Source organism: Periophthalmus magnuspinnatus, chromosome 1, assembly GCF_009829125.3.
Source record: "Periophthalmus magnuspinnatus isolate fPerMag1 chromosome 1, fPerMag1.2.pri, whole genome shotgun sequence".
NCBI classification, from domain to species: domain Eukaryota; kingdom Metazoa; phylum Chordata; class Actinopteri; order Gobiiformes; family Gobiidae; genus Periophthalmus; species Periophthalmus magnuspinnatus.
Window position 1 is genome coordinate 24,852,423 of NC_047126.1, and position 11,762 is coordinate 24,864,184.

Sequence of the window (11,762 nt, forward strand, 5' to 3'; positions counted from 1 at the left end):
TTTGGTCCTGGTTTAGTCCTGGTTTAGTCCTGGTTTAGTCATCGTTTGGTCCTTGTGTGGTCCTGGTTTAGTCCTGGTTTAGTTATGGTTTAGTTCTGGTTTAGTCCTGGTTTGGTCTTGGTTTAGTCCTAATTTGGTCCTAGTTTTGTCTTGGTTTGGTCCTGGTTTAGTCCTGGTTTAGTCCTGGTTTAGTCATGGTTTGGTCCTGGTTTGGTCCTGGTTTTGTCTTGGTTAAGTCCTGGTTTGGTCCTGGTTTAGTCCTGGTTTAGTCATGGTTTGGTCCTGGTTTGGTCCTGGTTTAGTCCTGGTTTGGTCCTGATTTGGTCCTGGTTAATCCTGGTTTAGTCCTGGTTTGGTCCTGGTTTGGTCTTGGTTTGGTCTCGGTTTGGTCTTAGTTTGGTCCCGGTTTAATCCTTGTTTTGTCCTTGTTTTGTCCTTGTTTAGTCCTGGTTTGGTCTTGGTTTAGTCCTGGTTTGGTCCTGATTTAGTCCTGGTTTGGTCTTGTTTTGGTCCTGGTTTGGTCTTGGTTTAGTCCTGGTTTAGTCCTGGTTTGGTCCTGGTTTGGTCCTGGTTTAGTCCTGGTTTGGTCCTGGTTTAGTCCTGGTTTAGTCCTGGTTTGGTCCTGGTTTGGTCTTGGTTTAGTCCTGGTTTGGTCCTGGTTTAGTCCTGGTTTGGTCTTGTTTTGTCTCCAATATTCCATTTTGTACATAGATGTAAATAGTGTGTGATTTTGTGAGATGATCTATTTATTTATTTTGTTTAACACTGACACTTTATTCTTATTGCACAAATGTTATTCTTATTTAAATGACTTTTATTTTTATTCTTAATTCTATCCTGTGGTTGTGGCATCAGTTAACTAAGAGAATTTCCCTTCGGGGATCAATAAAAGTGATTCTGATTCTGATTCTGATTTTGGTTTTGGTTTAGTCCTGGTTTAGTCCTGGTTTAGTCCTGGTTTGGTCTTGGTTTAGTCCTGGTTTGGTCTTGGTTTAGTCCTGGTTTGGTCTTGTTTTGGTCCTGGTTTAGTCCTGGTTTAGTCCTGGTTTAGTCCTGGTTTAGTCCAGGTTCCATACTATATACTAGTCTGTCTGGTCTTATACTTGTTCTGATTCAGCTCAAGATCATTCTGAAAGCTGTTCAGCAATGTTTTTTTTATGTCCTGTCAATGTGACTTCTTTAGTATCGATACTTGCTCAAATGAGTATCTTGTTTCTAAACTAGTTTTAGTATCTATTAGTACCTGATTTGATGCTTTTGGTAACCCTAATCTAAAGAGGATCAAATTGATGTTGTAGTGAAAAAAATATGTTATTATTTTATCTGTTTATAAGGAAAGTGGTAAAAATATATATATATTTGAAGGAAGAGTGTGAGTGACATTAGTTTGAAACAGTTTCAGGACACACGTGTTGCTCAATGGAAAAACATAGAGAGCTAATGCTTTACACGCCAACAATAACAAGAAATGTACAATATTGTAGTCTTACTAGTGTAATGAACAAAACAATTTGTCATTTCAGTAGGTGCAGCCTTATAAATGGGTTAAATTATGGTCCTCAAGAGGCATGCATGCTAAAAAAGCTCAGGGCACACTGCAAATATATATATAAAAAATCATCTACACGAGTTAAAATCACAAACTCACAATATTTATCTTTTTGAGTCATTTAAAGTCATCAGATTTCATTTCTCAATTTAAGTAAGAATATCTCCCTGTGGAGTGAACAGGCTGTTGTAAAGTAGTGGGTTAAGCGTCGCCTGGAAACTGGAGGGTTGCTGGTTCAGTTCCCACTGGAGGACATAACATTTCTGTGCCACTTGGCATTTCACTCCATTGTCCACCCTAATATAAATATCATTTTTTCCCCAAAAATTTTTAGTCCACAAGTTGATAAACAGTTTAAGCTTATTAGGAAAATAGTCAAAATGGTTTATTTTCAAGAGTAATTTATGTCTAATAAGTAAATACACTTAAAAGGTACACCATACAATTTTCAAAGTATGGCATTGCACGTTAGTATCTCTATGGAGACAGGTGATGCAAAGTTTTCCAGCCTCTACACAAATAAGTACATGCTCCAAGGCCCCTAAAAGCCCTTAGAGGTGAAGATGTGTTAGTGTGAGGGAAGGTTTTCAGGTAAGGGCTAACGCCTGGTGTGCTGATTACGCCCATGTGGCACGGTGAATGCGTGCTTTGTATTTTAAAATTTCAGCATGTTTCTGAAGTGACGACATGCATCTCTGAACACATTATTTTTTCATAACAGTTTTGTAACAGTTTAATGACAAAATAATGTCATTAAACTGTGACAGGTGTGGCCTGATTACACCGGCCACATCTGTCCTGATTTAGTCCTGGTTTAGACTTTAAAAAAAAAGTTGCACTATTGCTCCAGTCTGATCTCACTGATTTGCCTGGAATGTTCTATAGTATGGAATTAAATGTTTATATCATGAATTTATTCAATTGCAGGAGTTGTGTCCCTTAGATTTAACTTGGAAAAACATGCATTCTTCCTGTGAGTGAGGTCGCCTCTCCACAGATCTGACCTGTAACTTGTCAGGGTGGTGTTATCTGGTTGTTTCTATGAGCACAGGTTAAATGTCATACTGTGTCTCCACTGTACTGTGACTTTGACTTGAAGATTTCAATTATACCCCTAACAACCCTACAACTATTAACAGGAAATATGAGAGAATAAGTGCCACATTGTGCTTAAATGTTTCAGTAGAGAGCAGTTCACAATCGCGCCTCTGGGCAGGAAAAATGTAGTGACCTGTCGGATGTAGTGTGTGCCATAGGTGCTGATAAGGCGTCTGTACTGGGTCTTGGTGTAGTAGTTGTATGAGGAGGGCAGCAGGGACACGTCCTTTCGAAACTCAGAGCTCAGAGGAGGAGTACTGGACACCCGGTATCTGCACACACACATACAAGGAGGGTTTTCATGCTTTTTGGGCACATTACATTGACTTAGATGTAGGTGGGGCCTAGAGGGGGTATCCTACCTGTAGTGCCTACAAGAGGAGCAGTGGATACTAAAAGTAAACTTGTCTTCTTTAGCTCTTGTTGATACAAAGTTGTATGCATCAGAGCGTGTCCCTCCCACCTCCAGGTCTCCATAGTCTTTCTGCTTCAGCCCCACCTGTCACAGAGGAGAGTGGTCATGTCAAAGACCATTTTCACTCTATACAACTCTGAGTCTCACATCTTACCTTCCAGTCACTGCTGTCTTGGTGAGTCATGGCACTGACCACTTTACTGCACACAGATCAAAAAGTTATACAAACATAGTTACAGAGTTGCCCCTTGGCTTAGCCTCTGGGTACTCCTCCCAGGGTTACTAGGGGTTACCCCTCGGGGTTAGCGTTACAGATGGGTTACCTCTCTCATGGTTCGGGTTAGTGCTTGGTTAAGGTTACATTTGGATTACACTAGTTTTACCTGACAGAAGACTCCACAGACAGAGGAATGACAGTAAGTAAAAGCTCGGGAATCTACTGTAGGGAGTGGTAGCTGTAAATGAGGAGAACATTTTCCACATCCAAGTGTCCAAGGTGAGGGAAGTCTGGGAGTCCCTATTTAAACTGCTGCTCCTGTGACTCAGCCCTGGATGAAGCAGAAGAAGATGGATGGGGCCCCCTTGTGGATGTGGGGCCCTCTGCATTTGCTCATAATAAAGTAAAAAAAGTAAAGTAAGTTGTATGATATGCCTTATCATCACTGGTCACTACTGTATATGTATGGTCACTATGCTTGTCCGTCTTGCATTAAGTAAATACAAAAAAATTAAAAATAAATTATATCTCTCACACACACAAAACGAGGAACATTTAACATTCAAATACTTCAGTTCCAACTTTCTTTTAAGTCTGAAATCATTCCAAGTACTCCCTGACAAGTCCTCGCGTACCCTCAGGGGGTAAACGTCAAATATGCAAAATTATTCAAAATACTATGCAATTAACAAATACAAATCAACAAATACTTTTCAAAAACAACCATATGACACTATCCCAGACAGCTGTTTCTTTGTCATGGTTCAATACCACACAGGCAGAAACTGCAGTTTGAGCCATTAGCAGGGCTAATGGTGCAAACTAAAACATGTTACTGACTCATGGTGCAGAATCAGGTTCAGGCCCTTTTATAAAACACTGACCTCCAAGTGAGACGTTAGCAATTCTAGCAGACCTGAAGCTTCGGCCATCCCTCACAGCCTGCCTCAGCCCGGTTCTGTCCAGCAGAGAGGAGGCTCCTGTTTGGGGCAGCCACTGTAGAGCTCCCCTGGTGTTGAACTCCAGCAGGCACTGCACGGCTGCACCACTGTCACAGCACATAGATCAGCATGGTGTTCATACATGGTCCTCCAAATATACAGAGCTCTACATAGGCCTGTCACCATAAATTAGTCACTTTTTAGCACTTTTGGGACTAACATTGAGACACCATATTTTTACTTCTACTTCAGTAATATTTGACGGAGTAACAGTACTCTTAAGTCACAAAAACTGACAATATAAAATGATTTGAACATTGCTCCTTCAAATAGGATTTAGTTTTTATCATTATTGTGGTCTAGAATAGCTACAAAAATAGATTTTGTGCATTATTTAATGTTTTGCCTTTCTCATTCCACCAGCTTCAAATTAAATACAGATATGTTTTTTTTTCTCATGGCTGAGGTTGATGTCGATTGTTTAGAATCCAGAAAAATCAATGGCTGATAAAATCTGCCAATATTTTTAGGACGATATGGAGGGCTGATTTTGTTCAGTGTAGTTATGTTTTGTGACATTACCTCTTTACACTCATGTGTTGAAATAAAGCTTTATTCTTTAGGCAGCAGGTCAGCCAAAATAAAATATCAACCTGCACTGGAGATTGTAGGTCGATAGCTGATATGCTAAAAAATGCAAACCGATATATTGGCCAATCTCTAATCATAAATCAGATTATATATCCACACACTTAAAATTGCTCTTTACCCAAGTAGTGAGTTCCCAAAGGACAGTATTGACCCTTATGCTAACTGATTCAGAGCTGTAGCTAACCTGCTCCACACTCCAAGCAGCTCCTGGAACCCTGGGGCCCTCTGGAGATATGGCTCCAACTGACACAAACAGTGGAACATTACAAATGTTCTTTTCCATATGCCCTATAACCTTTCTTGGATTTACCCAGAGAGTTGTGTCCTCCTCCAAACCTTCAGTTAAATTAGGATGTGATTCTTCTACTGTGATCTGCAATAGCAACTCAATGGACTCCACTAGACAAAACACATTTACAAGGATGAAATAAAAGGTGAAAATGACAAGAAAACAAGAAAAACAACAATACACATATAAATACATCAAGAACTGTTTCATTTCATACTCAGTTTAAATCTGTGTGAAGTGTCACAATACTTAAATGTCAAATTTTGACAATATTTCGATACTAAGGAAACGAATAAACTCAGTGCTCAATACCTATTCCAATACAACAATGACAATAAAAGCACAATTTCTTTAGACAATAGAATGTCATTTGCAAAATTCAATAATAGTACTTTCTTTTATATTACAATGTGGCCTTATATCTGTGTAAACCCTCAGTCATCTATACTACAGCCTATACTTCTGTGTCGTCTTATACTTGTTCTGGTACAGCTCAATATCATTCTAAAGCTATTTAGGAAAGGTTCATTTCTGTCCTGTGAATGTGACTTTTCTAATATCAATCCCTGCTCGATCCCTGCACTATGACAACCCTACTTTGAAGTACACAGGTGTATGTATGTTTGTAATGAGTGTGTGTAAGAGCAAATGAGGAATAACTGATAATTTCATCTATGTTTATTAAATGCATAGTTCCTAAGAAAAAACAAAACCACTGGACAGACTTTAAAATAACAAAGAGCAGTACCTCTTATGATCGCTGTCTAATCTTGTACTGCTGTGCTGATTAGCTAGAGTTCCTGGTGACAGAGTTGACATTGACTCAGTAGACATATGTTTAAGTTCAGTGCTTGTTGTGAGAGGTTGTGGGGAATAAGAATTTGTGGGGAACAGATCATTTCTTTCTGTTGTTTTTGCCTCGTCTTTGCCACTTTCTCCAAATTCTGCTAGTCCAAGATGTTAGATGTTAAGATGATTACCCAGTTGCCAATTTTTTTCCACTGAACTGCTAGTGCTAGCCAAGTATTCAAAATGGATGCTGCCAGCTTTGATTAGCTCTTTATAATGTGTTCTCAAACTTTTAGTGGCCAGTAGTTGTGTAGAATCCAGTGCTTACAGATGTTTCGCTGTTAGTTGTTGCTTCATTTGATTCTGAGAAAGTTTGTAAATTCGCATTTTGAGATGTCATAAAATCCAAACTTCGAACTGAATGTTGTGTGTTAAAATAGTCCAGTGTACCAGGACTATCAGTGCGCCGTGTCGCTCCAGATGTATCCGGTCCATTGTTCCATTCTTCCCCAGGAAATATAGAAGCTTCCCTGCCAGTGCTTCCAGAGATGGAGGGGGAGGTGGTGGTGGGCTGTATCAGCCCAGAGTTGCGGGTTGAATTCCCTGAAAGATCTGCACTCTCAGAAAAGGGACTATGATCAGTGGTGGTGTCTGGAGAAGAGGTGAAGATGTTGGGGTGTGAGTCTGGGTTGGTGTAGGTCTCTGTGGAGCTTTTCTCGTCCTCCTGAACTGGAAAATAAAGAGGAGCAGTGGCAGGGCCAGTGTTAACACCTCTGCCATGAAATCAAACTTTCCAAAAACATGGCACAGACAAATCAAAATGTTGTTTTTCCATTAAGGATAAAGTGTAGCCAACTGACTGTCCAACCTTTTAAGGGCATTTATTTTCTCACATAAAAAAAAGAAACTTTTGTTTTTAGTTACAAAAATATAGCCTTCATATGTTTAAAACATGGATTTGATGCAAACAACTCAAAACATTACAACAGGAAACCCATCTCCAGATCTTGAGCTAGTCTTGGTCAGGAACCAGAGTGCCCGGGATAAGCCAACCCTGACACGGGAACAATCATACAAACTCTAAACAGAAAGGGAACAAATCAGGAGTCTTCTTGGAGTGAAGTGTGAACACTAGCCACTGTGCCTCCTGTCCAAAACATTTTCAATCTATTGTTTCATTATACAACAAGCACAGACAAGTGTGCGCCTCAGGCCTAAAGCAGCTTAGACCGGCTCTGTGCTATGCTGTGTGCAACGTATCAATTATACAATAATATGTAACCAATTAGTTGGAATCAACTTGTAATATTGTTAAAACCTCTCCAAAACAAGGCATGTGTGAGAGTGTTGTTATCACTGGTGCATTATGAAATCGAAGGGGTAAAAATAGAAATTATGATTTAGCTAAAATTAAATGTATCACATTTCTGTTTCATTATAATACCTCTCAAGCAAGTTAGTTATCTGTTGGGATTTTTTTCTTAAAGAGACATGTAAAATTGATAAGCTTTTAACTATGTTATAAATAAATTTCTACTCACTTGTGATTATTCAGAAGATAATTCAAGCTTGTCATACATGTAAGGTAGTCATTTTTCAACAGTAAAAACAAGTAAATGGCTGTCCTTTGCTTGCTACAGTGAAATACCACTATCAGCTCTGCAGTTTTGAACAGGATGTCAGTGGATCCATTTTTATTATTAACCTGTTTTAGATCAATACAAAGAACAAACAAAAACATTATAATGTTGTCACAAAGCAAAAATTTCAAACTTGATTTCGACACTAAAGAAATGACTCAAGACCGATTCCAATACCGCTTTCTTTAGACAACAGAATGCAATTTTCAGCATTAGATTGTAGTAGTTTTTTATATTACCATGTGGTTTTATATCTGTGTAATCCCTCAGTCGTTCAAGGAGGTTCCATGGTGGGCTTATACTAGGCTGGTCTTATACTTGTTTTGATAAAGCTCAAAGTCATTCAGAGCTGTTCAGAAAGGTTCATTTATGTCCTCTGCTCAAATTTAGTGTGTATACTAGTTTTAGTATTGATCAGTATCTGATTTTCAATACTTTGCTGGCTAGACGACTACTAAGAAAATCTCTTCCATTTTGACTAAACACTGATGACGGCTCAGACTTGTGACTGTAAACATGTGCATCTCATAAACCACTAGAGGAGAGGAGAAGTTCCTCACCATTGTAGAAGAGCTGGAAAGCATTTGAGGAATGCCCTGCACCGGTCCAAGTGAGATTGGCTTTGTTTTGGTCACATCCAGAAAGCAGGGCAATGTCCCCCACAGCCAGTGTCCACTCCTTTGTGCCCCAAACGCACAACAGGGACATGTTTGACGCCCTCTCCAGCCACACTAACTTTAGTAGTACTGTATGACGTGCTGGGATCTCCAAAGTCCGAGTGCAAACCACAAGTGTCCTCTTGGTTTGGTCTGTCCCCTGCTTTGGATTGAAAGTCAAATGTCCCATAGGCTTCTGGGACAAGTCCATGTGTCCATTGCATATTTCAGAGAGTAGGACCAGTGATGTATCTGCAAAAGAGAGTTATAATGGCAGAAACATCAAGATGTATTAATAAAACTTGTTTAAAAGCTACAGGTCCACAGTAACACAATTAATCTGCAGTTTTAAATTTAATTTTGCACATTAATATTGTGAGGTTCAAAATGAAAATGTATCTTAAAAATATAAACTTTAAGTCATATGGCTACGTCGGAATATTGTTTTTTAACTTTATAAGAAGACTACAGAATAAATGGTATAAAATAAACAACAATTTTCACATTAATTTTAAAAGATTCATTGAAAGATTGTATATATTTGACCCCTTGTCTTTTTCCTCACTAAAATTAGATTAGAGTAATGCTGTTCTTTTTTTCTGAAGTCATTTTGTTAGAAACCAGGTGTCAAATTTACCCAAACATGGAAAACTCTGATGTAGCCCATCAGGATATGACTACTATTTTGATTTATAATGCAATGGCTATAGATTAATGCACAATGTTAGGCCTATTGGGTTTTTCTCTCTAAAATGAGACAAGAGTAGTGCCAGTTTTTATTTTTATTTATTTTATCTTAGGCCTAGTAGTAGGTCAACGTCATATTCCCCAAAAAGCAAACACTTGATGTAGTCAGAATATATAGTTTAAGGCACAATTTAACTTCTTAAACCCTTCAATTATATAATTATATTTCTGTCTTATTCAGTAACTTACCTGTGAGGAGGAGAAGCAGCAGTAGACAGTCTTTGAGCTGCACCATGTCCAGTCCTGAGACATTTCAGACACAAACACGGACAAACACTATCAAATCCGCACAGAGGTTACACGGCAGTCTCTCGGTTCACCTGCAGACTGTGGACGGTCCTGGCAGCTCACAAACTCTCTCCTCGCTCTGTCACATCACTTCCTCGGGGCAGACTCTGGAGCAGTGAAGAGCCCAAATGAGATGCACGTGTTTGCCCCCAGTGTCTGCTCCAGCCCCCTGACAGAAGAGGGCTGGAGGCTTGAGGAGCAGAGGACAGTGATATAGAGCCTCCGGGGCCCAGTTAAAAGTCTCTCCAGAGAAGAGAGGAGGAATAACACCACCCAGGTCAGTTTGAATGACTGTTAAATCCACACGGTGGAAGTGAATACATAAGGTAGACATGATGGCTACTTAGAGCCAGAGCCTCCAAATGTAGCCTGTCCATCTCCCAGAATCAGAGCAGAGCAAGTCAATGAGCTACACAAGTGAGCTTAATGTCTTTATTTAGGCTATTGTATGTCTTTAATTTTTGTTATAGACTACTATTGATATTTTTGTTTATGATTAAAATAGGAAACCGGGGGTGAAAAGTAACTTGGAGACATCATCATCAGCCCAAAGGTGAAGTCCTCCTCTTTAAGTCACAAGTGAGTGAGCAAGTAAGAAAGAAACATTATGTTTGAAGAGAAACATAAAGTTCCCTGAAGTTATTAGGACACGAAAAATGAAGCATGATGAACCAATGAGGTCTCACCGACAGTTACAGCACAAAAAAGCCTCAAAATACTGCCATCTACTGGGGATTTTAAGGCATTACAAAGAATGTTTATTTTAAGGTTTTTTATCAGTGTGTACATGAACTTTTGTCAAGTATATCAGTAACAAGGACATTAATAAAATGTACTATGCTGACATATATTCCGCGATTCTTGATTTTTCAGCATTTACAAACCGAGGCCTTGGCCACGTGACTTCCTTGTTACTGAACCACATTTATTTTGAGATTTTGAACATTTGGAACAATCACTTTAGCTGGAGCCACAATTTGAAGCTTTGCTTCATTTTTTGCATCACTACCTAAATCTAAGTTTGTGCTGCCTTCAGTGGCCACTGGAATTTCCAATCACAAAACACCTGGCTGCAGGGGTGAATTAAAGTGTGTATACCTGTTAGACCAATGCCATTGTTTGTCATACTCCCGAACCCTCCTCCCCCCTCACTCCCTTTAGTCTTTAGTTATTCTTTTAACTTAAAGCAGTCCGTGTCGCGCCCTACGCATGAGAAAGAACACACCCTGGACTTGGTGCTGTCTTTTGGTCTTGATGTAAACATGATTGAGATTTCCGAAACACACTTTTCTGACCACTTTATTGTATTGTTCTCTGTGGCGTTGTCTCGGTGCGTAGTTAGTCCGTGCACACCAGCACGTCGGGAGCGTACATTGAACTCCACGATTGCCTCTTTATTTTCTGGCGCTTTCAGTACATATGGAATTATGAATAGTGACAACCTGGAAGATGTATCGCCGGATCATCTACTCTCCTCTTTCACTGATATTTGTACAGAGGTTTTGGACTCAGTGGCTCCATTCAGGCTTAAACGTGTAAAGCCTAAATCACAGCCGTGGTTTAATGATACCACACGTGAACTTAGGCGCACATGCCGACGCACTGAGAGGAAATGGAAAAAGGATGGACTACAGGTCTCCCAGCAAATACTGAGAGACAGTCTTACAGAATATCAGCGGGCTGTTAAAACTGCTAAATGTAGCTTTATGTCCAACCTTGTGTCGTCCAACTGCCACAGACCGCAAATGCTTTTTAACACTTTGAAATCTCTTGTAAATCCTTGTAACACAAATATTGTAGTGCCATCACCAACGCTTTGTGAACGATTCTTGTCATTTTTCACTGATAAAGTCTCAGTGCTTAGGTCAACACTGACACCTGTTGTGGTTCCTGTAGCTCCAACAGTTTGTAATTCGGTCTTTGAGCATTTTGATCCAGTATTTTTTTGTAATTTGAAGAAAATTGTCCAACAGCTAAAACCTTCCTCTTGTCCTCTAGACACTATTCCAAGTCGTCTTTTCAAAAATGTTTTTGATTCTATTGGACCTTTTATGGTTAATATTGTAAATTCATCTTTGTTGTCAGGTTGTTTCCCAACTTCTCTGAAACATGCTGTTGTCCAGCCTCTCATCAAAAAGTCAAATCTTGACTCAAATGTTCTGTCTAACTTTAGACCGATTTCTAAGTTGCCCTTTATGTCCAAAGTTTTAGAGAAGGTTGTGTATGATCAGCTGCAGGCCTATCTCAGTTCTAATGAAATTGGTGAAAAATTCCAATCTGGTTTTAAATCACAGCACAGTACCGAAACTGCCCTCTTAAGAGTTTTTAATGACCTGCTTTTAACAGTGGACTCAGGACAGTCTGCTGTTCTTTTGCTTTTAGACTTATCGGCAGCCTTTGACACGGTGGACCACAGCATTCTTTTAGCCCGCTTAGAGTCATGTGTGGGCATGAAGGGTACTGTTCTCAGATGGTTCCAATC

At 39.5% G+C, this 11,762-nt stretch overlaps 1 protein-coding gene and 1 long non-coding RNA gene across 2 annotated transcripts; both read right to left on the bottom strand.

Annotated features, from left to right (window-relative positions):
* Positions 1-4,188: 4,188 nt before the first annotated feature.
* Positions 4,189-5,299, bottom strand: LOC117374573 (uncharacterized). The gene is made up of 3 exons (XR_004541648.2): positions 5,182-5,299; positions 5,056-5,114; positions 4,189-4,327 (listed from the first exon to the last, which is right to left on the bottom strand). It is a non-coding gene; the product is annotated as an uncharacterized LOC117374573 (long non-coding RNA).
* A 942-nt stretch (positions 5,300-6,241) lies between these two features.
* LOC117369871 (uncharacterized) lies at positions 6,242-9,305 on the bottom strand. Its single transcript, XM_033965219.2, has 3 exons — positions 9,182-9,305; positions 8,150-8,497; positions 6,242-6,678 (listed from the first exon to the last, which is right to left on the bottom strand). Exons 1-3 carry the CDS (start codon positions 9,225-9,227, stop codon positions 6,242-6,244), a joined length of 831 nt encoding a protein of 276 aa, XP_033821110.2. The 5' UTR covers positions 9,228-9,305.
* Between the last annotated feature and the right edge of the window lie 2,457 nt (positions 9,306-11,762).

Coding starts and splice junctions, on each gene's coding strand:
- LOC117369871 (XM_033965219.2), bottom strand. CDS start 9,227: ATGGTGCAGCTCAAAGACTGTCTACTGCTGCTTCTCCTCCTCACAG. Junction 8,498..9,181: donor GCTGCTTCTCCTCCTCACAG/GTAAGTTACTGA, acceptor TCTCTTTTGCAG/ATACATCACTGGTCCTACTC. Junction 6,679..8,149: donor TTTCCAGCTCTTCTACAATG/GTGAGGAACTTC, acceptor TTTATTTTCCAG/TTCAGGAGGACGAGAAAAGC.